The sequence below is a fragment of the Rhipicephalus microplus genome, chromosome 4 (genome assembly GCF_043290135.1).
Source record: "Rhipicephalus microplus isolate Deutch F79 chromosome 4, USDA_Rmic, whole genome shotgun sequence".
NCBI lineage: Eukaryota > Metazoa > Arthropoda > Arachnida > Ixodida > Ixodidae > Rhipicephalus > Rhipicephalus microplus.
The window spans coordinates 39,981,565-40,009,024 of NC_134703.1; the positions used below are offsets into that span (position 1 = coordinate 39,981,565).

A 27,460-nucleotide genomic window follows, 5' to 3' on the forward strand; every position below is an offset into this window, starting at 1 on the left:
TGTATATTTATCATGGCGTATGAACATTAAGTGCTTAGTTGTTAGTCAGATCCCGTGTCCTGTGTTTCCTCTGCCCGTACACGTCAGGTGCGCGCTTTGTTTCTAGGAGGAGGAGGAGAAGGAGGAGGAAAGTTTAGGAGGAAGGACAGGGAGGCTAGCCAGTTCTTAAATCGGCTGGCTACCCTGTGCTGGGGAACGGGGTGAGGGGAACAAAAGATGATAAAAAGAAATGTTGCAAAGAGAGAGAAATTGCAAAAAAATCGACAGAGGAAAGGCAACATCAAAGAGTATAAGGCACTTAATATCCATATTGAAGTCGGTTAAGGTTTCCAATTGTGAACCATGCTGAAGCCGATTTGAGTGTATGCGAGGCATCGGTAGAAGTAGTCGCTTCATTTCAGGGCCGATGCTTGTCGAAGAGGAGACGTTCGATGTCTCTTTTTTGAAAACAAGAGTAGGTGGGAGACAGGAGTGGACATGCGTTCATTGAAGCGAGCTAGTTCTTCCAAAAACAGGAAGCATCCTTTTTTAATCTTGCATCCCAAATACGGGTCAATAGAACTCAGACAAACACTGCACGTACAAATGTTAAGGCGTTTCTTTATTATTTCACATGGTTACTGGCTTTTTTAGTTGCCAGAACCACTAAAACGCTACACTCTTTTGGAACATCCAAAGTATGTACATTAGTAATGTCAGCAGGATGGAAACGCTACTGCAATTTCACGTGGCCGACGCGCGTGCTTTCATTCTGGCGTCCTTCATTCAACAAAACGCCTGAAAAAAATAGAGGGAAAATAGACAAGCATAGCAATGCGCACAGAACAAACCAGTGAACATTTACAGTACAAAGGCAGTGAACTACAACACATCGCCTATGCTCCGTTTCATGCATATAGTGCAACACTGCGGAGGCTGGCGTGACTTGGATTTGCGCTGTAGCTGCCTCCGCACCAATAAATATTTCATCGTTTTCCCCATTCAATGCTTGATTTTGTTCTAAACTTAGGCTGAGCAATAAATGAGGGCGTTTTCGTAGCTCGATAATGCACAAGCAGTTGTAAACGGCTGATGATACACCATCGCTAACCAATTAGCGCTTCGTTACTTTTATGGGAAAATTTTTTTTATTCCCATTCGTAGCCCTTTGGGGTGCGTCCCCCTCAGCGTCACGCCACCATTTGCAACCACGATTGCTGACGCCGAGATGTGGCCAGCCAAACATTTCCATAATCGAACTTCTTGTGCACGCTTCCGCTGCAGCGTACGCTAAAGACTAATAATCATTGTTCTACGCCCCAAAACGAAGATTTGATTATGAGGGACGCCATAGAGGAGGGCTCCGGAAATTTCGACCAGCTTCTTTAGAGTGCCCCCGAATCAAAGTTCGCAGGCCTCCAGCACTTCGGCTCCAATAAAATGCGGCCATAGTGGTCTAGATTCGAACCCGCGACCTTCGGTATAGCAGTCAGGAGCCATAACCACTAGACCGCAGCATCGGGTGCGTAGCGCACTATGTACGAAACGGAGCATATATCTCTAAACATAAACAAAGAAGTCACGCAAATCAGTCGCTACTAAAACACACTTGAACACCACACTTATTTTGAAGACATAGAAACAGGTAAACAGTAATGACGACTGGTACAGAAATAAAGAGACACAGTAGAGGAAATAGACAGGTACAACTAACTATTCGGACAAGTGTTAAAGGAGAACAGTAATGAGTAAGGATGTCGAGAGACCAACACTCGAAAATAAAACAACAAGGACCACACACAAAACGCTCTTAATAGCTCAAAGGTTAGCGCGCTGTCTCCACAATGAACACAAACAAACAGCACGTGACGCGCTCGTTATTTGGCAATGCGCTGTGCCGATGACTCAGTTATGCCTGACGATGATGACACTGGCCGATGATAATGATGGAATGCACGCAATGGCACAATGTTCCTGTTTTCACGGACGCGAGTTGCTTGAATGCGAGTCAACAATGTCACGAAGCGACGCCAGAAGCTGCTTCATAATGTAGGTCGAGCTGAAATAGCATTGCGTGTTCGTTTTCTTATATTTAATGGAGGTAGTTTCAGTCAACCACATGTCTGTGTTTTTTTTTCTGCCTTGCCTTCAAGAGGGTGGGTGAAAAAGCTTATTTAACTACGAGGCGAAAAAAGAATCAACGTTCAGTTCCAACAAAAGATGTGCAGGTAATTTTTTTTCATGTCAATATAACTGTCTTTTTTTTTTCGTCCCATGAAATAAAAGAATACATTTAAGAAGCAGATGTTATGACAAATAATTTCATGCACATTATAACAGTAGTGTACATCCCAAGTATTTCACAATTATTTGAGATTTTTTCTATGTGGCTTCCTTCGCACATTCGGGAGCTTCTTTTTTTTTAAAACCGTAGTATTTACTTTTACATTCTAAATAACCTGTCTTTTGTATGCGCAACCATTTCTTAACATTTTGTGACGTCGTGGATTGTTTACTTGTTTGTGATAATAAAAACTGCGTGTTGAACTTCCTCGAAAGAGACAGAAATAGAGAGCAAAGGCAGGCAGGTTAACCAAGCTTGAATCGGTTGGCTACCCCACATTTGAATTGGGGGGAGGGAGAATAACACAAAGGAAAGAGAGAGAAAAAGAGGAGAGTAAGAAATAGATGGTTAAATAGTCAGCTCGAGGCGTCCTATCTATCAATATATCCAATCAGGAGACGGCTCCAAATTGGTGCATCAAGATTTTCCTTGTACGAACTAAAAAAACACATGCGCGTATTTTTCTGCTTTTTGCCGATGGATAAACAAACTCTTTGCAGGATTTTCTTTTTCGCACGCCAAGAGCTGCGTGAGAACTTTGGTCGATTTCATCATCTATAGTTGGCATATCGCGCCGCAGCAACTTCGGACATGACTTCGTGACAGGTGATCGAAGGCCGAGACAAATGTATAGAGAGGGCAGGCTTTAAATAGTCCTTTTTTGTGCGTTCACGAAGTGGTGGGATTGTGAGTCGTGGCATCCAATAACGTCAAATGTGCAGATAACATTTTCAGTCCAATCATAAACTTCGCAAAGCTCATACCACACTCGTTTGTTCAACGGTCATTGAAAACAGTGACGTTCCACGCAGGCATGAATCTGCTGTAAAACCTTCGGATACACCCTTTTCACCTGTACTTTCCCAAGAGAACTTAAAAGCAAGCTTGAGCTCTGGTAAAACTCCCACATTCATGTATCAGTACACGCGAATGCAGAAACAGCCTCACCGAACAATTGATGAACAAATTTTATAGCATTCGAGAGGAAGCAGACTAGCTTTTGTGAGTCTACTTCCCATGTCTCAAACATAACAAACATGTTTGAGCACGCGTCTAACGCACCCATGAACCCATCTTGGCACCACTAGACAACCACTCCTGATTAAATAAGCTGCCTTCAAGATATTAAAGTCTGCAAACTGGTTGAGACTTTGAGAGAAGCACCCGGGCTTTACCAAATCTATCCTTGAGTAGCTCCCGGTATCTTTGCACTATCTCATGATAGTAACCCCAAGAATTTCTGCCAACTTTGTTGAAAGTCTTCATTCGTTCCAAGCATCTTGTCCCCGTCACTAATGTGTGCTGCCGCGGCAAAGCTTCAGAATCCCATTGCTGAACATTTTCTAGCAAACGGCGGACTATTCAGAGACCATGGTTGACACATTAAGCACTGTTCTGGCGACTGTACTTGATTACAACCCAAGGTAGAGCTCTGCTCGCTTCATGATTTGGCCTCAGAGCTAATGAATTCAGAAATCAACGAAACATAACACCTAATATGTGCTGATGGGCTACTTGATCAGCCATGAGCTCTTTGAAGCAGTGTGTGTGTATTTTTATTTTTGTGCGATGCTTCATCAAAAGACACAAATTACACAAAGAAATTGTGCACGTGAGGCAAGTAAGTTCAAGAAAACAGAACCATGAAAACGTGTTTTTTTAACGACGTGCCATATATCGGCGTCTACGGGTGAGTGATGAGACAGAGATCAAAAACAAAACTCAATGAAAATAAAAGGCATTACGTAAAGCGGTGGGTGATAGTCAAATGATTTACCAGCTTCCCGATTCGTTTTTGTTTTTTTAGAAAACTGTACAAGTTCTTGGCTACAGTCTGTACAGGGACGGGAACGCTTGTTTTAGACACCCAAGCACACAAATAAGCAAAACAAATGTTGTTCTACCTTTTACTTGACGCAGTAGCGTCGTGAACAACCGCTGAAGAGGTGCTGAGATGGTACGAAATAGGAACGACTTAAATTATGAAGTGCTAGCGATAGAATCCCATCGGGAGGAGTTGACCAAGTATTCCATTCGTAATAACTTTTTGTTATTGGTCAACTTCCACTCCAGATGGCGAGCCACTTGGTAACATCCTATCAACATGTCTTTGTGTTGATAGGATGGCGGAGCACGATGCCACAGAGTAAAAAAAAATAACAAAGTAAGACAAATTGCGAATGCTTGCTTCCTTGAGAGCTAGTGGCAATTATGAAAATCAGCAAGCTAATGCAAGATTTCTTCTGCTTATAGCGTCCCATACATTTTTACACGTGTATAAAAGTTGTTATAGTATTGCAATTTTAGCAACTTGCGCTTCAATTTCTTCAAGAACTATTTCTCCCGTGGCGCACTAACGTTATTGTGTTGTAATAGAGCTCACGTGCGCGGTTTTTTGTTTTTTTTTTTTTTTTTTGCTTTGGCTACTTGTCTTTGTCGTCACATAGAAAGGGTTGCCGTTAAAGCGCTCAAACAGGCTGCTTTTCCATGAAGTCCATGAACGGCAACATAAATCTGTGAAAAAATATTTCCACGCTTGTGAAATGGTCGAACCACGTCTTTTTCCTTATTCCGTGGACGCCACGCCTGCTATTGATAATAACATTGATATTTACTTAATGTGGTGCCATAGGTCTCGCAATATCTTTTTAATGAAACGAGCCAAGTGACTGAACTTTGTGGCGAAAAGCTGCAAATTAAATTATGAGCAAGAACGGCACGAAAAAACACAGTAGAAATCTCACACTTCGTAAAATATAGCTGCCTCCGATGTGACGCAGTGGCGTACTTTCACCGCGCTTGGAAGGACGCGAACAGAACAGATACACAAACAATCAGCGCATGTCGAATTGTCACGCGGTGAGTACAAACAAAAAAAGCAATGGTACAGTTCGTGAACAAAGCTATCTATAATTAATTCCACACACACTCACATCAACTGACTTTTGTTTACATTTCTTGACAAAAACGTTCAATTTGTTGACCCTGACGGCGTAAGAACTTCGAGTGCTACAAAAAAAATATCTTATGGTCTCTATCTTTTCTTTTTGTAAACTTTTACGACGCTTAAAATATCAGAATACACTACAGACCGTTAGAGTGAATAATAATTAGTTATGTGCTAGTCATTCACCGAAGTGTCTCGTGTAAGGTTTCAAGATACTGCAAATGAAATGAATACGCAAAATCGAAGATCACTGTCATGCAGTGTCAAATATGCATTACGTTTGGCGACTAATTCATTTAACGCAATATTTTGCTAAGGTCCTGGAGAACAGCAGAACTACTTCAGCTAATGGGCTCTAATTTTCCTCAATCATCAAATGAAAACCGTTAAATTACAGTTACCTTACTTTTTCGGAACGGCTCTTCCAGGGGGCCACATAGCCAATTCCAACTAACTTGCATCTTTCTAGCTTTCTTTTCTTTTGTTTATTGATACAGAAGAACTAGTAAAAAAATCCAGTTAAAACATAATTTTCTTACCACTGAGCTCACCGAATGAGTAGTTATCGCGAGGCGCTATCAACGTTGCTTTTCGTAAGGTCTTTCGGAGAGCTGACTGGCATCCTAACGCTCATGTGTGCATGACTGAAAAAAGGGGGTGCGATTTTCAACGATCGCGGTCCGTGACACTAGCGCGATACAAACGGGACAAGCAGGCGAGATGCAGACGACCCAACCGCAAATATCACCATAGTCCGGGCCGTCTACTACTTCTCCTTGTGTTCTGTTTACACTGCGCTAGTAAACCAAAGAGACAAATATAGGGATCAACAAGCCCCGTTTAACGACGGTACTTTCACACTTCGCGTCTTTCTCTCAAATACGGTCGACAGGACGATGCTTTCTCGGGAACATAATTCGTTTTGTTCTCCGGTGCGACGGGAGTCACCGGAAACTAAAGGTCGGTGGCTCGAAGCGCAGTTTTCGGCATGAAATAGTGGCCAGCGAATCACCACGTGATCAGAAGGAAAGCCTGAGCGTCGCCCGCGAGTAAGCGAGAACCAGGCCAAGCAGAGGAAGCGCGCAGAAGCAGCAGCAGCCGCGACGACCGGCGGCAGCAGAGCGATCCTGGAAGGACGCGTCCCCGTCCTGCTTGAGCGGCAGCTGGTTGGCCGTCCGAGCGTCGAACTCGCCCGATATGGACCCTGCAAACGCCAAGCAACGCGCCAAGCCCATAAGATAGATTTACCAGCGCAAAACAAAAAAAGCAGCACTCTTAGCGAAGCCCATAAGCTTTGGTCCGGTACAGGAGTGCGCCGATATCTGCTTTGCGTTTCAAAGCCCGCTTCTAAGCCTACACTTTGCTGACAACTTTTCTTAGCAATGAAGAGAATGCTACACAGCCAAACGATATCGTGAATTAATGCGTTCTCACAAATTTGTCCAATGTTTTATGAATGGTAATTATTACCATTGGTAATAACTACCCTCGTTAATGGTAATTATTACCCTCGTTTTATACGGATTCTTTGAGACCAGATACCGCACACGTCAGTGAGATATTCATAGTTGTTTAATTTTAAACGTTGCCCTTTCGTGCTCTTGCGCGCGTGAGGAAGTCGCACCTTTTCTTTTTTTTGCATCTTCAGGTGAGTATCGGTACCATTGTCGCTCTTCCGTGTACTTGCCTAAAAACTTGAGATGAATATTACATGCAAGTGATCGTCCAAGAAGATACCTGAAATACTATAAAGCTCTCACGTGGTGCACCGATATCTTCCAACATTTGTATAATACGCGTGCCAAACAATACCACTTGGCGTAAACGTGCATGTGTTGTCCGCGAAAATAGTGCAGTGTATTTTGAACGCGCAGTTATTTTATTGCGTTAGCAATTATATGGACACTCTTGGCTGAATTTCGCCGCCGGCGTAACCGTCACCCATCGTATATATATATATATATATATATATATATATATATATATATATATATATATATATATATATATATATATATATATATATATATATGAAAACGCACGAAGAAAAAATAATCCAGAAAAAGACTCCGTCCAGCACACGGAATCGAACGTCGGATATCTGAATTGTGAGTGCGCCACTAAGTCACGAAGAAGCACCTCCCTTAACATTCAAACGGCTAGCTATTTATATCTACCACTTACTTCTGGTGATGGGCATCTCGGGGGGAACTGTCATGTTTTCAGCATTACCAGCAAGATGGCGCATTTGAGCGCACGTCGCCACATCATCACAACGCGGCGGCGCACACTCACATCTTCCACGCGTACTTTGCCCAGCGGAGAGAGGGAAGGGTGGACGCTCACGCGTGCTCTTGCTTATCTCGCGGTAGGGACAATCTTACGCCTTGGGCTTTCACCGGGACGATTCTGTTGTAGTTACCGGGCGCACAAAGGTCACTGCAATCGTCAAACAGTCTCTGTTTGCGAAGAGGGCGCACTTTCCAGACACAGCAAAGTGAGAGCTGAGACGCTTGTTCGCGTTCGTCTGTACCTGTGAGTATGTTTCGTGCGTAATTTGTGCGTGAGAAACGCGGGGCACGTTTCGATCTGCTTGCCATTCTGCGCGTGATCTTCCAATTTGCTGCTATCACATTCATTGCTTCGCCTTTGCGGCAAAGCTGTGTCTTTTCTTTCCATATAATTTTTTTCTTGTTTTTTGAAGAATATTTGTACCTCACTTCACGGAATTGTGGGACTTGAGCAGCGAACTCCCGTTTAGTCCAGATAATACGTATATTCACGAGGAAAGTGGTACCACCAACCCCCTGTTGCAAAAATGATGAGGACCACCATATTTCTATATCAATCATTTCGCGTCAGTGCTTATAATTCTTTCTGTAATTTATTTAGATCGTACCCCAAGCTACAAGCGACAGCATTAAAGACTGTTAACCTAAAAGCGTGTAGACTAATTTTTGATAAAAAACAATAACCTATTACGAGTCCCAATAGTTATTGAAATTTACCAGAAGTACTGCAACATAAAAAGTATTCCAATATCCATAGCATTCGAAAAATTGGCACCCAGTCATGGCTTTGGAATAAATTTATACTGACTCTTTATGTTACCCATTGCTTTACGCTCACCTTGTTTGGCTGCGCTTCATATAAACTCACAAAAGCAATGGAGTGCGTAATTATGAAGACAAGCAAAGCGACGTTGCGGAAGGACCAGTTAGGAAAGCATGGAAGAGTGCTGAGCATGGTTAAAAGCAGAGGCAGCGCATAATAGTAGTGTCACAATTAATGACTCTAATACAATAAGATCCACTACTTGTGGTGCCCTCATATTCAAGTTAGGAATGTCGAATGAAGAATGAGAATGAATCAAAAATTTTTACAAGATGGTTTCTCTTTGCGAAGAATTTCAAGCTAAGTGGGCAAAGCGACAGAAAGTTTCATGTGAAGCTCACTTTGTGACTTAGGAATGGGTCTGTGACATGCACACGAATTACTGAAAGTTGAATCACACAGATGTTATCTGAACTTTAATTTTACATGTTTAAGGGAAACGTATATCTGAGATAATTCCCGCTAATGATGATAATCACTCTTTTGTTGGTGAGTGATAAATTTCAGGTATGTGCGGCTTTACAACATCCGTGGATAAAATATGAGCGCATAGCAGAGAACCACACACACATAATGCATGTGTTCCAAACGCGAGTTACGCTTTATGCAAAAGTGAAAACAAGTTTCAAGCCTGGCCTTAATTTCTTCACCATGAATGTTTTCAGCGGAGAAATATTGCTGTGCTACCTACATATCATTGCTTAGAACTACTTCTTGTATTGATAATTATGTTTAATGAAAACAGTTGTAAACATAGTTGCACCTTTGCGAAAAACGAATTCAGATACCACCATCCCTCTGCGGTAACCAAGTAATAACAGTGTGATTCCTTATTAAAATAGGACGCCTCGGCCGAAACGTTATTATTCCACAAACAGCAAATGAGCGTGTGTTCCTTCTGCGTAGCGAAGGTCAGTGAAATAAATCAGAAAAGGCTTTTGAATGAGAAGTCCTAACTTTATATCCTTGCTGGTGATGTTACCAATTTTCGGGCTGTAGCTAGTGAAGTTTGATGAGTAGGTATTAAAAAGCGCATCTGTGCTCCTGCACCTCCGTCAATTTGCGTTTGCTATCTTCAATACCATAGTGGTAATACAACTTTATTCTGTTCCTTGGAATATACTTGCCCGTTTCACGTCAATCGACGTGTCCATACAACAAATCACAGCTTTAATTAAAAAGTAACTCTAGAAAATGGCATCAACAACCAACAACACAAAAAAAAACAACTTTTGCTCGACATATTGAGCGGTGGGCTTACCTTTTTTGAGCGTGAAAAGGTCGTCCCTGTATTGAACTTTGAGGAACGTGGTGAGTTCCACTTCGAACACTTTGTTCGGATCGTTCGGAATCTCCGGAGGGATGGAACGCCTCCTCCTGCCAAAGCCGTATTGATCGTTGCCACACGGAACCTGATAAAGGTAAAGCGAATGAACCACGTTGCACTTCGAGCTATCAGTTATGTAAGCAACATTCAGCGACTCTTTAAAGCAAACAATGAACGAATGTCATTAACAGAACTGGCAAATAATGTTTCATTCCACGCAAACTAAGTAAGTTCGGCTCAACTGCGAAAACAGGAGTGATACAATGTGTTTCAGCATGGCCGAGGCTCGGTAACCGTTAACTGTTAAGGAAACAATATTATTTTATAGATATTGTAGCGTTAGCTACACTGGCCTCGCTGGGCCAATTTCGCGTGGCACTGGTCCGCGCATGCGCAATGATACTACCCCGCCGCCGCGCGAGGCTCGCCGCCGGTGTGCGCGCAATTCGATGCGCTGCGCAGACGATCAGTGGTGTCACGCACCGGAGCCGGCACCTCCCTCTCACTCGGCCGCGGCCGCACGCGACTCGCCGCCGCCGGTGTGCGCTTTCCAGAGGAGTGCCGTCATAGCCTTGGTAGACATATGGACGCCGACGCGCGCGCCTTCCCTGTGCAGTCGCCATCTGACACTGCGCTGGAGCCGCTTGATAGCGCCTCTGACTGGCGTTTGCCGCTGTGGTATAGCCATGGAGAAGGAGAGTGCAAATGCTGCTCAATGGTGCAGTAGAGCGGAGAAGATTAACTCATCAATTCCCGAAGTAGTTGCCCGGCAAAATAAATATACGTGTGTCATTGTAGCAGCAGTAAGCATGATAATCAAGCTAATCCTAGACACTCTGGAAAGCTAAGAATAATCAGCTGAACCTTTGCTAACGCTACGTATATCCTAGCATAGCTGAGCTAAGCCACTGCCACTTTTTGTGAACTTATTGCGAGTCGTGGGACCAGGAATTCTAACCACGCCCCTTCGCTCCACAGCACGACGTGCTAAACGGCTTTGTCTTGCTGCGTACGTTCTCCGGCATGCCACCGGCAGCTTTTAAGCACACCGTATACCACTAGAAGCACGCAGAGCTCCGATATGCTTCAGCGCGGCAGAAGCTCGTTCGCTATTTCTTCGCACAATGGCTCAAAGGGCGTGCTTTGAAGTTTGTCACCCAGCTTGTCTTTCGCCGGAGTTAGGATGCTCACCTCCACCTGGTACACTGACCAGCAAGGCGCAATGAAGCGTGCTACTACGCTTATCTATTAGGGTGAGGTTTGCGCGTGTTGTGCTTTCAGCACAAAGTCTGCGTTGATGCTATGGACCGCGAAGAAGTAGTTATCTCTCTGCAGTGATAGTGCTTGCGAAACAAGTAGCCGTTCGCTGAATGAGTCAAAGTAGGGGCTAATTGGTTATGCACAGTCGACAGGGGTAGGGTTGCTGCTTAAACACAAGAAGGATTCGTGAGCTGGTAGTTCACTTGAGCGCGAACTACCAACCGACACAATTAATAGTTCACGCTCGTCTAGTTTACGCCTGTGTGTTCTAGAGACCTTTATTGCAATAACAATTACATGGAACGTCTCAGCTGTTTTTCTTTTTTTTTTTGCCGTCATCGCCGCCACCGTCTTTCACGTACACCTAAATGTATGTATAATATACGGAGAAGGACGCGCTATCCTCCCCTTTCTGCAGAGCGAACATCGCCTTTCCGGCCGGGGTCGTCTGCGCGCGCTTATCTCGTGAGCGAACAAGGTTGGGGGAGGAGGTAGAAGAGCGCTTATGGTTGCTGCGCTATCGTGGCAACGGTCAACGCATGCCTTGTGCCCCCATAGCAGGCGGGAGCTTCTGCGGGCTGCACCCTCAACACGAAAAAAAAAAACGGGGCAAAGAGTGTATCTGGAGCGGCAGTGTTCTCTTATACCAGCGTTTTGTCGAGTTTCGTGAGATCGGATCTGAATGAGTTGACTGCCTGCCTCACTTCGTATAACATTGCCATTTGTCACTATCACATTCATTGCTTCACCTTTTCTGTTCATCTGATTTAGTGCAATCATCGTCCCTGCCAAAGACAGCCCTTAGTACCGGCATGCGCTGCCCACGGGGGGCGCTTCTCGTCAACGCCGTCGCTACGCACGAGCCTTGTTGTGGTCAGCTACTGTGGCTGCGCCGCAAAAAAAAACTTGGTTACTTAGCAAGCACATGTTAACTACAATTACCATTGCTCCTAAAAATGCTAGCCTTACTTCGTAAAACATTCGAATATGTTGCTATCACGTTCAGTGCTTCGCCCGTCAGGCAAAACTGTGACTTTTTTTATGCTTCTTCTGTAACTCTCCTTTTATTCTCCCTTCTGAACTTTTTATTCTCCTTCTCCTTTATGCAGGGTAGCCTACTGGACTCAGCCATCGTTAGCCTCTCTCTCTTTCTTTTATTGTTGTTCTCTCCCTGCGGCTTTTTTTTATGCATCCTTTGTGTTCGAGCAGCACGCGGTACGTTTCGAGCTGCTAGACTTTCTGCATATACGTTTGAATTTCTCGCACCCGCATTGGTTGCTCCCCCTTGGGACGCAACAGCGACATTTTTTTTTCGTAAGTAGCGCGACATTAGTGCTACTTAAATGAAAAGTGTGAACTCACAACGACAAGGCCATCAAAGCCTAAGCCTTAGCATTTTAATGACACTCGCCCACTGTGATAACTACCAACAGGTATCGTTTAGAGGTTCACAAAGTCTTCAATCGGGTCCTAGAGACTACGTGATAAAAAATTGAGGCATGTGGGAAGTTTCGCTTACGCCTTTACATTCCTTGATGCACACGTTGACGGTGCCGACAAAGAGCACATAATTCGACTCAGGGAACTTGAAGGCCCTGAACTTGGCTGAAAGTGTGTCACCACCGTCGAGAGTCTCGAAGTTGCCGAAAATGTACGGGTCGATTGAGCACCTGAAACGCAGTAAGGGTAAAGCCACTATTATTATGCTTACTTCGAAGGTTCCTTGGTGTAACGTTCCATCCGGCCCTATTTAACACTCAAGCAGTGCTCGCTGGGCTTCATCAATTATAAAAAAAATATTGGTGTTTATCAAACCTGCATTGTTGCCGGTATTTATGCCCTTGATATCACGCACACACTTTTCTCAGAATTACCACACATTTATCATTTCCTAGAAAAAATTTTCTTGTTTCATTTGTAGATATCGCCCAAATCGTGGATATTGGGGGTCCCATAGCTAGGGAACCACCCCGCCTCATGCCTGTTTGCACTACTTAAGTAGTTTGGGGTGAATAAAAGTTAATTCATCATCATCATCATCACTATCATCATCATCAAAACGTGGATACTAAAGTTAGTTGAAATTGTCATAAGCCTACTTAGCAACATGGCTTTTGTCGATCTCTTTTACTGTACACCATTGTCAGAAGCAAAAAAAAAAGCAATGCCTATGGTATGACGCAAAAAAGCCCATCTTTTTTGCTTTAACAGAAGTAATCAGTTTCCCTGTTATAGCAAAAAACGAATAAGCATTCTTCAATGAATACCAAGTAAATTGTAGACTTCTATCTGGCTTTCTTTCTTCTTTCTATATGCACGTTATTAGAAGTGTTGATACTTTATCTGTACTATAGAATGATTTCATTAGTTTAGACCATATTACACGTGACTTAATTCTGATTTTCAATATCAATCATCATGCTTACTTTCCCACGGACTGCTGAAAATCTTCAGTCTATGCAATTAGATTATGCATATGTAATCTGCCACTTTTAATTACGCTTTTAAATACGTATCAGACCAATCTGCAGAGGCAGCAGAGTCCATTATTAACTTTTCGACGGTGACTGTGACAATACTTCTTTTTTTTATACACATGTCACTTACAATTCTAACGAGTGTACGCTTCGCAGTATCAGACGCTGACCTCAGAGCTCTGAGTTAATCTTATTACAAGCAGTCACAGGCGAAAAGCACATGACGGCAGACGCTTGCGCCACGAACTAATCCGAGTGGAAGTGTGCAACGCGTACGAAAAGGCAAGGTCTCGGTGGCTTAACCACGATGTCATTAAACATGGCAGGTGCTGTTCTTGAGAAACCAGAGTTCCCCGTAGCATATTCAAGCTGCGCGTCTCCAGATCTTTACCAACAATAAATATATGTTGTCTTTTCATCCCACAGCGACGACACAAAGCATGCAAGCTTTCAGCAACCATAAAAAGTTGGTTCAGGCAACGTGCTCTTCTGTCGAAAGCACAAGCGTTGTTGTAGAAGCAATATCAAGCTTTTTCATTTTTAGCAGCTCATTTTATTTGCATCTAGGTAACTAAAAAGATGGGCTGGACAAAGTTACATTGAAGGACAATGTTTAGGTGATACTGGCAAAGACCATCATTGTTTCAAAGCAAATCAGTCAGTAGAGGAATATTCCAGTTATCTATTTTGTCCTAACAAGTGGGTCCGGCCTTCTTGACTTGAAAGTAACTTTAGTAAGCTATAAAATATTTTGTAGCACCGTCTAGATTTGGTGCAATTTGCGCAAGATTTTCAGACCACCTCGAAAAAATTCAACTGATATTCATTCTAAAAATTGATATGTGTACAGGAAACAATGAAAAATGCATGTCTTGAATCACGTGACAAGATGTCGCAGTAAGCGTAACCTATACAGCCACACTTGTTCGCATCTCGCACGCTGTGCTCACCCATTCATGACGATCACTTCTTCCTGCTTGTTGGCGCTGTCTGTGACTTTCAGGTAACTGGTTAAGATGCCATAGGTGCCTGCATAAAACATCCAATCACGCATGCAGTGCGCATACGTCTAGACAATATTTGCAAGTATACCTGTCCCAGATTTAAATTTCGCCCTGCAAGTCCTATGTAGCAGTGGACGTAAGTATGATATTGTTACAGTGGGTTAAATCTAGTGAATTTGAACCAACAGCAGGGGCAACCAACAGCAGAGGCAACCAACAGCAGCGGCAACAACAACAGAAGAGTGAAAAGGAGAGCGGCGCGCAGTACCGGCATGCACTGGCGGTCCATCCCCTGTTAACAAACATCTGTTCGACCTCGCTTACAAGTCTCGTGACAGTATCGCAACACGGTTTCGCAATGAAAGTACCCATGAGTGACCTACAGTACTTTGAATAGGGTCACAACACATGAGTTTCAAATAGATTAAAAATTACGATACCGACCATATTTACGGGAATTTCAGGCAAATTGTTGCCATCTCTGTCACCGTGGGGCATCACATATTCATACGTACGCTATATGCTAATGTATGGTGGATACACTATTCAATCGTTGATGTTTCTAGAGCAGCTGTTCTAGAGTCCGGAACATTTCCTGAAAGCTTACCCGCAAATAAAACCTTTCCTTCACAACTTACGGTATTATAACGACCAACGGGCGTCGAAGCATTTATTGGTATGGTTCCACATGCGCATGTTTAGAACACCGTCCGTGAATCGAATCTCAATGCTACACCTAGCCAGTGGTTTCACCTTCGAGGTGAAGCTGCAGATTAGTAACAGTTTGACCCCAAATATAAATAAATGAAAAATAACGGTGTTGTGACGCTAAGTGATTAGCCTCCAGCGATAAGCGTGCTGACTAGCCCACACATTCTTGTGCCTCGTAAAATAAACGTCTAAAATAAAGGCTTCGAATTCGGCCGACTACTTTCAATTTAAGACAGGGGCAAGTAATTAGGCAGTAGTCATACCTCTGCTCTTTGGGTCCAAAAATACAAGCATTTCTAGCGGCGTTCCGGGCTGTACGTTGAGAGTAGTGTCCAGCACGCGACCATTTTGCCGGATCGCCACGTCAAGGTAGGGTACAGGTGCCCGGGCCTCGATATACTCGGTGATGTTCAGGTGCCTGCAATAGGGGGTCATTAATTAGCTCAAATATAATACAATAGCATAGCAACAAAAACAACGTCACAAAGCGCTGTTTTCTCGCGCTTAGCAGTCAACGAAAAACATTGCAAGAACACGGTCCCTGTGGCAGCCCCACGAACCATAGTACTGACACAACGAGTGCGCCATACTATAAAAAATAATGTTCGCACCAGTGACTCGCAAATATCGCACAATACAGCTGGTCACAAAGCAATCGTAAGCCATTAATCGCCCCAAATGACAGCCCATGATTAAAACTTCACTAGGAAAGCAGCTCTCCTCTAGAGCTGTACACCATTTGACACTGGCGAAGATGGCACGGTCGAGTAGAAAGACATCAACTCGTCCGCGTCTTTCTCGCCAGCCTACGATGCGTACATAGCTGCTACCAAAACCAACCATCCCCGCTCACTACGAATTAACAGCTTTAATTTGTCACTTCAAAAGCGAATCTTCATTCCGGTGTCAATAGTCAGCTTCTGATTATATCTTAGCACAGACAGGGTGTTTTCATTTGTCGTTTCATAAGGTCACCTTAATTTGTGGGCATTCAACGAGACGCCCGTTGCTCAATTTTTTCAGTCGCAATTTCACTGAACATATCTGTGGTGCAGTAGCAAGGTGTGTACTTACCAAGAGCGAATCTCTTAAGGCTTGAATGAAAACGTATCCTCCGTGCCATTGCTACTCACGCGCGCCCCGTCGCTAATCAGGCGTGCCCAGCGACAGGGACAGTATGCGTGGCCGCCGCGCCAATTATGCCCGCCGCGCGAGCCGTCTACGAGCAAAAAAAGGCCTGCGTTTCTACGAGGGGTGTTCCGGCCAGCCAGGCACGTTAGTACTGGCGCTGGAGTTCAGGCCTTCTAGCTTGATCTGTGACAGGCTGTTCTTCAACTCCCTTTTGCCCACGCCGAGGAAAGACCATCGGCGACCAAGGCCACGTTAATGCCCTTATGGTCAACTAGCTTCACAGATTCTTAAGCTTTACACGGCTAGTGTAAACTTATTTTTCTTTAGTTTTTTTTTCTCGGTGACAAGCCTGTCGCCCTTGCCGATGGCAGCATTGGTCAGTTTGAGTAACCGAAAGTGGAGAGTTCGGTGGGCTGGGGTAAAGCTGCATGTTGGCTCGTTGACTAGCGCTAAAAAAAAGGGGGGGGGGGGCAAAAAGTTGGAAGTGGCACAAATAAATGTGTGTTTCAAACCAGCGCATTCTACGAATATCTTTTTAAGTCTTTTTTTTTTGCGCTATTCAATATGTAACCACTTCGACGCAGGTCGCTGTCAGTCGCACGACCTCTGTCACTAGCAGGTGTTAACACAATAAAAGCAAAGAATGTTCTAGAGTCTACGCTGACTAAGTCGACTCGATCACCACTTACTCGGGCTCGATGAGGTCGAATGGAAGCGATTCTCGACGAGAGCGTCCGCGAGACGTGATGGTTTGGTTGAAGCCCCCTGGAAGAACGCACTTTGCGAGAATGACTTGCGTCTCCTCACCGGGCGTCTCCACCATTATTCGGTGGTAATAGATCCATTGGCCCTGCAAAAACAAGTGCAGTCAGCATGATTTGGTGGCATTATCACAGCGAAGTTTTATATGAAAAGGTGGAACTAAGATTATTTAGTCCGATGTGCGCGGAAACGCCTTCACATCTCTGTTAAAAGTCCAATTTCACAAAATGGATTTGTATCTTTCTATCTTTCTCTCTCCTAGCTTATATCTCCCAGAGCACTGGGCGAGCCTCCCTACTCAACACGAGTCCACTAAAGATGAGGAAGATGAGGTGCGAATATAGAGTAATTGCAAAAATAAGGAAAGGGAAATCAGGGCACGCCATTTGGTGCACCGTTTGCAACGTCATTCTCTTCATTTAATTGAAGAAGAGACAGGCTACTGAACCATTGATATTAAGCTAGTGATGAACACCTGAGACACACGTTTGAGCTTCACTGGCTAACCATCTGAACGTAGTGCTGAGGCACTGAATTTTATTATGAGTTAGCTGTTCTTTAAACAGCAATCCGTGTACTACTGTAATGCGTATATTTGTGCATATGGAATAGAAAATCAATATACGAGAGTGCATTGCTTCAGTTGTTCCGCTTTTTCAAAATAAATTGCGCTGATGAGCGAAACGGAAACGAAAACGTACTACCTACACATGAGCAAACTTACCGGAAACCACTCATCGCGTGTCGGTTAGACTACCTGCATTTGTGCGCAATTACCGAATGAGCCAAATAATACAGCAACCCAAAACCACCCTGCGCGTCCATATGGTTTCAGGTTGCTGTGTTTACCCGTGCTTCCAGTGCGAGTAGTTCACCAATATAAATCTACCTGCGCCTTTATATGTCTCACTGTAGTCTTCCTGTGGACGCGAGCCTTGTTGTCATCTCAGAACAGCTTTCGCTGTAAAACCGAAAACACACAAGACATAGTAACATCTGTAACTCCCCCCTGTGCAAATAATGTTACTTCTACGGCTTAGTTCACCAGTTAACTTCTGCACAGAGATCGGGCAGCCCAACGAGCAAGCACTTCCCCCAAAGTTAACCTAATTTCCTATGTAACAGCTTTAACTCCAACACTATATTTACACGTACAAAAGCTTCAACTACCGCTCCTTGTGGCTCATTGTGGTGCCCTTCTAGCTGTCACAGCTTTCGCAAAGAGTGCACGTAACTAGCGTGACAATGAATCCGGGCCCATTGATATGGGAATGTGCGCCTACAAAGCGGAGCAGTGTCTCGTGTCGCGCTGGCGAGACCAGTCGAGTCCACTTACGGAGCAGACAGGAAGGGCCACTATACTTAAAACATCGACATCGCAGAACCACTTCCGTCGTCTCCGTTTTGTACTATATGTCGCTGAGTTCTTCACGCGACACCTTGCAGGTGATTTGGCAACGGTGGTGGCGCTCCATACTTTATTTTTTCTTTTCTTTTTCTTCAACATTACCATTTTACAGTTGTCACATTCATTTTTTTTTCTTTATTTCGGCAGCCGGTACTTCAGTGCAGCAGGCAGGGCATTGTTTGTTGTTGTTTTTTATTACTTAAAATTCGCCCACACAAACCTTCCTGACGTCTCAGTTTCAACGTGGGCCGGCAGAGCTCCACGAAAAGGATTTTTCGTGTGGGTGGCGCACTATCCAAGATAAGGGCGAAAGCGCGTCACCCTTTAAGAACGTTTTTACAAATGAGATTTCGACGGGTGTTTACACAAGAGAGACCATCCGTTACAACACGCACGGTCAACATTCATTCATGTATACGTGTGCCTGTGTTGCCTCCCGTAAACAGTCTTCCGTGCAATAACGCCTGACAAACTCAAACAAGGCAGCGCCATATATTAGAAGTGTGTCCTCGCAGCTCGTCGTCTATCAGGCTCAATACAAAAAGTGCTGCGTCGCGAGATTGTCAACAACGCTGCAAGATGGAGCTTAAATGGAGGGCACAGCTATGAAATCACGCGATAAAAGAGCGCGACAAGACTGTGAGCGATGGTTTGAGTAAGCATCGATAAGCATATGCCATATACGAATTCAAGTTTATTCGGCAGGCTTTGCTCCTCGAGCTTTGCCATTTAATGATTAGGTAGAGCTACGCATCTTGCAAATATAAATAAAATCCGCCGATAAACTTCAATTTTTTTGTTCGAGAAAAAAAAAAACTTCCCGAAGTCACACTTCTCTATGCATAATATAAAAAGGCATACTTCTACAAAGCTCGACAGGCGATAAAACTTGCCTAGTTTTCTTGGTTTTTTAGTGATGAATATCATTTTATCTTGGTGTAGTTCTTCACGCATAACCGCTACTCCTTCTGCATTTATTATGATTATTATTATTGAGCTTCACTCGCTGAGCTTTTTCATTTCAATTGTCATTCTATTTCTGAATCATTATTTTTTCTGAAAAATAAGTAGTAGTAGTAGTAGTAGGAGGAGGAGGAAGGAGGTAGTAGTAGTAGTAGTAGTAGTAGTAGTAGTAGTAGTAGTAGTAGTAGTAGTAGTAGTAGTAGTAGTAGTAGTAGTAGTAGTAGTAACAGCAGCAGCAGCAGCAGCAGTAGTAGTAGTAGTAGTAGTAGAACAAGTACAAGAAGAAGTAAGCACAGAGGCGAGAAAAGTTGGCGTTTTTAAGAAACAACTGCCTGATCACGCTTTTAAAATTTTCTCTTTAAGGATTCAGCCATGCCAGTTTGGCAGGCGAGGTCGCTTACCGTGAGCTTGTTGTGCATTCTTGTTGTTCCGCAAGCGTAGATGTTGTCCAAGGGCAGGACAAACGTTGCCTTTCCTGGCGACACTCGTGGCTGACAATCTGCGGTGTAGGTGTAAGAACAGTTACGCCTATCGGCGAGAAAGGCGTGTCTGAAAAGCGTACAAAAAATGCTGCCCTTGGTTTCTCCCCGTTTCTGTGTCGCAAGGTGGGGCAGAGCTCGCATGGTACAGTTCGACAAACTAACTCAGCCCTTTTTCCTATTCAGCGCATCCCACGAAGTGTCGCTACTCGAGCTGACTAAAAGCTTTGTCGTTAGAACGAATCGCCGCATCTTCTCACGCTAACCTTGGCCAATGCACAAAAAGAGAAATACATTTGCGTCTCCGTAATGCGAGAACGTCATTTTCAAGTCTATTTATTAACAATCACATTAAAAGTTAAGAGATGCAAGTGCACAACATTCACGAAATTTCCGATAAAAAAAACTACTCTCAATACCATAGTGTTGATAAGACTTGTAATCCATAGTGATTTTTCATAACATTATCAGGATCATGTCGTAAAACATTACCTGTTTTCTTTTGTAATTTCAGATACCTCGCACGTTTTTACAGCGGAAGCTGTTATGAGGTCACAAATCAGGTCACGTGCCACTGTAGTTGTCCGCCACCGCCGCCGGAGTCCGTAACCACATCGCAAGAAATCACGAAAAAAAACAGTGGGCCTTGAACCCGGGTCCACTGGGTGCCAGTCCAGTATTCTACCACTGAGCCACACCGGTTTTTTTTTTCTTAATTAAAAAAGAGGATGCCATCAGCACTCGGTGTTCCCAGATGGTCTCCCTCCCAAGTACTGGCCATGGGCTGACACCCAGCGGACGGAGCCACACTGCTGCTTGGGGGGCTCGTTGGCAAACTTGCCTTAGGTAGGCTTGATGTCGGGAAAGCAATCGCGTTAATACGACCTATAAGGTGTTTTAAAATGGCGAAAGAACAACCTGTCGTCACACAGTGCGAATAGCGTAACGAGTGAGTCGTCCAATGCTCCAGCCCGTTACAAAAGCTTGTTCTCTTTCACCTATTAACTTTGGCGCATACCCACTTCAGGCATAATTTATCGTCGTCGCCAGCCACTGCATGACAATTGGCAATCCTTGCAAGTGTTTAGCGGATACCACACTTCTCAGAAAAGTGACAAAAATAGCATAGCGAATGCTGGCCTTGTACCAAAACATTTTACTAATAATGCTGTAGTGGGTATCAAGCAAGTGTGCTTGCAGTAGTTACCCAATGAGTGTTTAGAAAAGGCTCTGAAAAGCAGCTCTTCCAGCTTTCGCTGTGACATGTGCTGGGGCTTACACGCAGGCCTGGCATTCTTATCTGTGCAACCTAATCCATTTCGAATTCACAACGTATTAACTGCATTCGTTCTCTGCACAGACAATGACAAGCTATTTCAACGGACGGAGCTTTTAATAATAATAATATCTAGCAATCGACGTCCAAAAACCACCACATGATTATGAGAGACGCCGTAGTGGAGGGCACCGAAAGTTTTGACCACCTGGGGTTTTTTAATTGATTGATTGATTTGTGGGGTTTAACTTCCCAAAACCACAATATGATTATGAGAGACGCCGTAGCGGAGGGCTCCAGATATTTCGACCACCTGGGGTTCTTTAATGTGCACCCAAATATGAGCACACGGCCTACAACATTTCCGCCTCCATCAAAAATGCAGCCGCCGCAGCCGGGATTCGATCCCGCGACCTGCGGGTCAGCAGCCTAGAACCTCACGACTAGACTACCGCCCCTGGGGTTCCTTAACGTGCACCCAAATCTGCGCACACGGGCCTACCGCATTTTCGCCTCCATCGAAAATGCAGCCGCAGCAGCCGGGATTTGATCCTGCAACCTGCGGGGCAGCAGCCGAGTGTCTTGGCCACTGGGTCACCGCGGCGGCACAACCAACGGAGTTTTACAATAAACAGTGTTCTTTATCTGAATGAGCGCTGTGCACTTCTTTAGCTCACACATCTCGTTTTCTAATTATTAAGTAGATTTTTAATTATTGAAACCTCAGTTTGGATCCACTATCAGACACCTACATACATACTAAAATGTGTGCACAATTTTCCTCACTTTTTATTGTACAATTTGAATGCTAACTGAATATATCAGAACCAATACCACAAGTCTCTATTCCAGGCAGCGTCCTGCCGCAGTGGTCTAGTGGCTAAGGTGCTCGGCTGCTGACTTGCAGGTCGTGGGATCAAATCCCGGTTGCGGTGGCTGTATCTTCGATGGAGGCAAAAATGCTGTAGGCCCATGAGCTCAGATTTGGGTGCCCGTTAAAGAACCTCAGGTGGTCGAAATTTCCGGAGCCCTTCACTACGGCGTCTCTCATAATCATATGGTGGTTTAGGGACGTTAAACCCTACGTATCAATCAATCTATTCCCAGCAACGGCGGCGGTATTATCAAGGCAGCTAAGGGTATCAGCGTTCACGTGCCAATTTCTGCGTGGGCATTAATACATCGCGCAAGATTAAGTATTCATTCTCGGCTCTGCCCAGCCAGCGAAGCCCTAGTTACTTCGAAGTGTTAATCCGCGCCAATCAATCAACCCTTGAAATAACCACGCTAAGTAGATCTGAGGCAAGTTTCATTGCACCTAATCCTACTTCCAAATTCACATACGAAGCGTCTTCCATAGCATTAAAAACACAATCAAACAGATCCAGATGGGGGCAGCAGTTTCTAAACTCCTGCGCGAGTATATTCAGAGGACGCGCGTGTTTTAAATCCAGCATCTCGATACTCCTGTTCCATTAACTTTATCTTAATCCCTAGCCGAGTTATGGACCGGAATAGGCTCAAGCTACAGAAACGTGCAGTAAGGTCAGGTTCTCGCTTCCATAGCAGCGGCACGTGGCACCTCCTCTTTCAATGTCAGGTTTGCTCATGGCGAAATTATTGAAGCAACGCGAGAGAGAGCGCAGGCGAATGCTGGTTCAATCCACGAGTAGGGGGAGGTTCGGCATCAATCACCCGTCTAATCCCATGCCTCGTATAGTCGGCGTTCGTACGTAATGTCCTCCAAGAGAAGCGTGAAAAACGAGCTCTCCTCGGGGACCACTCGTCGCACGAAAATTGTTTGCTTGCGGTCGGTCGACTAGAGTGTTATACTTCGTTCACCGTTTCTTCTTGTGCGCCGACCGGAACCCCCCAATCCCTCACGGCGGACGAGGCGCACGACGCTCAAAGCACTCGAGCACGCTCGGTCACGGAGTCGGGAAGCTGCCGCGGCGGGTCGCCTGGCGAAAGCTGATACGTAGTCGTCGTCCTCGAAGCAAGTGATGGGAATCCTGTCAAATATTGATCACGGCTCCATATTAGGCGCGAGAGGCCTCCGAAAAAGTCTTAAGGAAATGCTCTCGACGTGCATCCTGTGAGTGCCGCGAGCTGAAATGCAAGTTCGATGAAGGGGAAGGGAAGCGCATTACGCAGCCTTACTGTAGCCTTAGTAAGTAAACACAACTGTGTTCGAAAGTATTTCTCAGCTAAACGAAATGAGCCAAGCCTCGAATCAATGTCTCAAAACAGACGCCAGCACCTAGTCACCGGAGACGGCAACAGTGTCGTGTCGGAAGCCGAAATGGATATATGTAACTACAGATTAAGAGTCAAAGTGGAGGTCGTGATTGGAGAATGCTGAACTGAATGAACGGTAAATTTAAATCACTGCAAGCTAAGTTATTCGAACAACGCAGACACGATGACATTATTGTAAAGCATGCGATGAATACATGTTCTAACGCAAAAGATGAGAGGAATTGAAAGAGGGTGGATGTAGAGAACTCATCATGACTGCTCCTCGGTATAATGCAAACATATGTAAACACATTCGTTCATTTATTTATTTATTCATTCATTCATTCATTCATTCATTCATTCATTCATTCATTCATTTGCTCTCAGGAGTAATGAATATGTAGATAGAAAGAGAAAAGCCACAGCCTCTGAATACTTGTTCCAAATGGTTTTCGTTTATCTGAAAGACTTGAATAACTGACAAGATGCACCATAAGTACCTGCAAGAATTTTTTCTTGCTCTTATACATTTATGCCACCTGCCACTAGAAGGGCTGGTTGTACTGGTTATCTAAAACAGCAGAAGTGTAAAAACCGATGGTAATGGGAAGTGAGTCATTCACACACACACACACACACACACACACACATAAATAAATAAATATATATATATATATATATATATATATATATATATATATATATATATATAGAGAGAGAGAGAGAGAGAGAGAGAGAGAGAGAGAGAAAGCATCGAACGCGTTATTCGAAGGTGGCAGGTTCGGTTCCTGCTTACGGCAAGTTATCTTTTCACCCACTTTTTGTTCTTCCTAGTTACATTACAATACAGTCTAATTTCTTTCCCTATACTTTCCTTGGCTTTATTGTCTGTTACATCTGATTAATATTGTGTGAAACACAGAAAACGAGCCCTCATATACACTTTTTTTCGTGTATATATATATATATATATATATATATATATATATATATATATATATATATATATATATATATATATATATATATATATATATATATATAAAATAAGGAAAAGAAGTGTATACCTAAGGGCTCGTTTTTCCGTGTTTTAACACAATATTAATGAGATATAACAGACAGTAATGCCAAGGAATGTACAGGGGAAGTTATTAAAACCAATGGAATGTAAATAAGAAGAAAGAAAAGTGGATGAAAAAATTACCAACTGTGAGCATATATATATATATATATATATATATATATATATATATATATATATATATATATATATATATACATCGCTCGAGAAGTCCATAGGTCTATGACTGCTGTCGATGTGCAGTGTGTTGGGCCAGGGCAGGTTGATCTTTTGAGTTTTTTTAGTTAACACTTAGCTATATATATTAAATTTATTAAATTGCTTTATTCTTCGCAAACCACTACATGTTATCTCTCAAATAAGGCAGAAGTGCCGGGAAAGATCGAAGCTTGAAGAGATAAAAAGCTTCTGAGCACTGAGTTCAGCTAGGCACATGCGACACTCCGTGTTCAAGAACGTTTCACTACTTCCAAAAACACACAATACCAATAGCGGATTATGTGTACTAACACGATAGCAACTTCCTCCTGCCTCACTTTCTTCCCCTTACTAAGAAAGCCATTAAAAACTCGTAAGCATATGCTGCCTGTTATAAACATGTATCCCTGAATTCGGAAAAAAAAATGTCCTCACTATAAGTGCATAGGAAGGTATAGTGAACAATAGCATGCTTATTTAAAATATGTTACAAGAATTATTTATTCAGCAGTACCTGGTTAGCATTGGAAAGGCTAATGCTTCTCAGAGCACACAGGTTTTGTTTTGCTTTGCTCTGTACTGTTAACTATAGGGGAAAGTAGCTCATATCCGCAAGGAGGATTGGCGACACCATCGATTATAAGACACAGGTTTTCAAGCCAACTGGGTTGCTCGAGACTGAATCTCACATCGACATCGTTGCCATCTTTGTTTATTAGTAGGTATTTTCATACTCGTGACATTCTCCGGTCGGCTAATGCTATTCAATGCACTCCTAATATTTGCATTACACGCTTGCAGCGTAAGCAAACTTGTCTTCGCCAAAGCGTTTTGCAAACAAAAAAAACAATCTCGCTGCATAATGGGCTTTACTTTGCCATTCAAGGAACACCATTTAGTTTAACGCGCTACCTTTAAAATACCAGCTAGAAGCATTTTCTCGATCCTTAAAGAAAAAGCAGTGACACGGAAAGAGTTCGTGTTCAGGATGAAACTTTTTATACCTGATTGCATACAACGAATAATTTGAGTCAACACGATTAAAAACAGAAGTGTGTCTCTTAGTTTGGTACTGTTCGAAAAAAAATCAATGTTAGGACTCTAATTAAGCACCTAATGAACTTAATCTTCGTTTCTCATTCAAAAAGAGAATAAAGCGGTTGGTTTTATTTTGTGTTTCAATGACTGAGGCTTTTAGTTATTGTAAGACACAGCACTGTCTCATTTATCTACATTTTCTTTTTTCCTCTCAAGCTAGCTTAAACATGTTACCTGAAAGACCGTAACAGTGAACCCTTTCCAATTAAGTCAATCTGAGAGCAGAGATGGCCTGCTACAGTTTCAAAAGTATACACAGCGAAGAGGCACCACGAACACTGCCGCATCCATTCTAGATCAAAGGCAGCAATGTTCAATCCTTTGAACATTAACGCAGTTTGCCATCTGCCTTATTTTTCTTCATGCTAGTGCCTCAACATCAGTGATTCAAGAAACAAAGGCCAAAGACTGTGAGCTGCATCATCCTCCTGTACGAGGCACGCCCGATCATTTCAAGCCCGTTTCCTCCTACGTGACACGATGCAGCTTTACAACTAGACAGCCCGACACACCGTCCAATTGTACGTATGGAAGTACGTTGTTCAAAGACACTGATCTGATCCAAAAAGACGAAGCAGTGGCAGGTTAGCAAAGGTACGAGTGTATCACCCGCTGCATGCATTATGTATTAAGAGGCAAATCAATGCAACGAACTGGAACTCGCACAATAAATTGAATCAAACGTAAGCGCTTGACTTCAATTCTTGTGTGATTGACTTTTTTGCATTAATTTGCTTCTTCACTAATGCCTCCAGAGCTGACCACCCAAGCAGTCATTTCTAGCCTTGCAAAACAATTTTTTTAACAATTTGTACAATATAGTGCTATACCCGCAGCAGTCTTTTCATGCTACACTAATTTCTCATTACTATTCTGCTCCTTTGTAATCATCGTACACTGTTATGTTGTTTTTTCTATTGTTTTTGTTCACTTCTTCGTACCGCTAAACTTTCTGTGCCATCCTTACTGTAGGGCCGGCGCACATAATCATAATGCGCCTCACAGTAGCAGTTACTAGGTGCTGCTTAGTTCCCTTTTCTCCCTTTAGTATATATATATATATATATATATACATATATATATATATATATATATATATATATATATATATATATATATATATATATATATATATATATATATATATATATATATATATATATATATATATATATATATATTGAAACGTAAGAACATTGCTACTGCAAACAACAAAGTTCAGCTACTTTATCCACAATAAGCCACCTACTCAAAGGTAAAAAGTAAGTGTGTGATAGCGCCTGGCGAGGGCGCGCTTAGCAGAGGCTTTCATGCTAACCGTACATGCGACAAGCTTTCCTCTTTTCTTTATACTTTAATGGGTGGAAGACAATGACATGGAAGTTCTATTCAGCCTCTGAAACTCAATCGTTCGCGTCCCAACGTAACTGCAATGATACTGCTTCTATATAGTAACCCATATCGCATTACGGTTAAGTGCTTATGCTGTTCTTAGACTTAAGGCTAAGTCGCATTCGGTTCCGTTCTCGGTTATTCTTCCAGTTACAAGCATGACTGTTTTAGTGCGGTGACAACAATGCACGAAGTGTGTCTGATATCTTGGCTCCAGATAATAGAGGTATACTCTTGTGTACTTCGACATCACGGCTATTAAAACCTCACT

At 43.3% G+C, this 27,460-nt stretch overlaps 1 protein-coding gene across 2 annotated transcripts in view; it reads right to left on the minus strand.

The window, feature by feature from the left end:
* Positions 1–580: 580 nt before the first annotated feature.
* The window catches only part of LOC142814235 (uncharacterized), a 226,306-nt gene continuing 199,426 nt past the window's right edge, over positions 581–27,460 (minus strand). Inside the window, exons 3-9 of one of the 2 annotated variants that reach the window (XM_075892597.1) lie at positions 19,829–19,926; positions 16,984–17,144; positions 15,427–15,581; positions 14,399–14,477; positions 12,491–12,641; positions 9,646–9,796; positions 581–6,474 (exon numbers count right to left, since the gene is read on the minus strand). In XM_075892597.1, coding sequence (XP_075748712.1) covers positions 6,290–6,474; positions 9,646–9,796; positions 12,491–12,641; positions 14,399–14,477; positions 15,427–15,581; positions 16,984–17,144; positions 19,829–19,926 — 980 coding nt within the window. In that variant the 3' untranslated portion in view covers positions 581–6,289. The remainder of the gene's footprint in view (positions 6,475–9,645; positions 9,797–12,490; positions 12,642–14,398; positions 14,478–15,426; positions 15,582–16,983; positions 17,145–19,828; positions 19,927–27,460) is intronic. The other variant, XM_075892598.1, reaches the window with a different exon arrangement.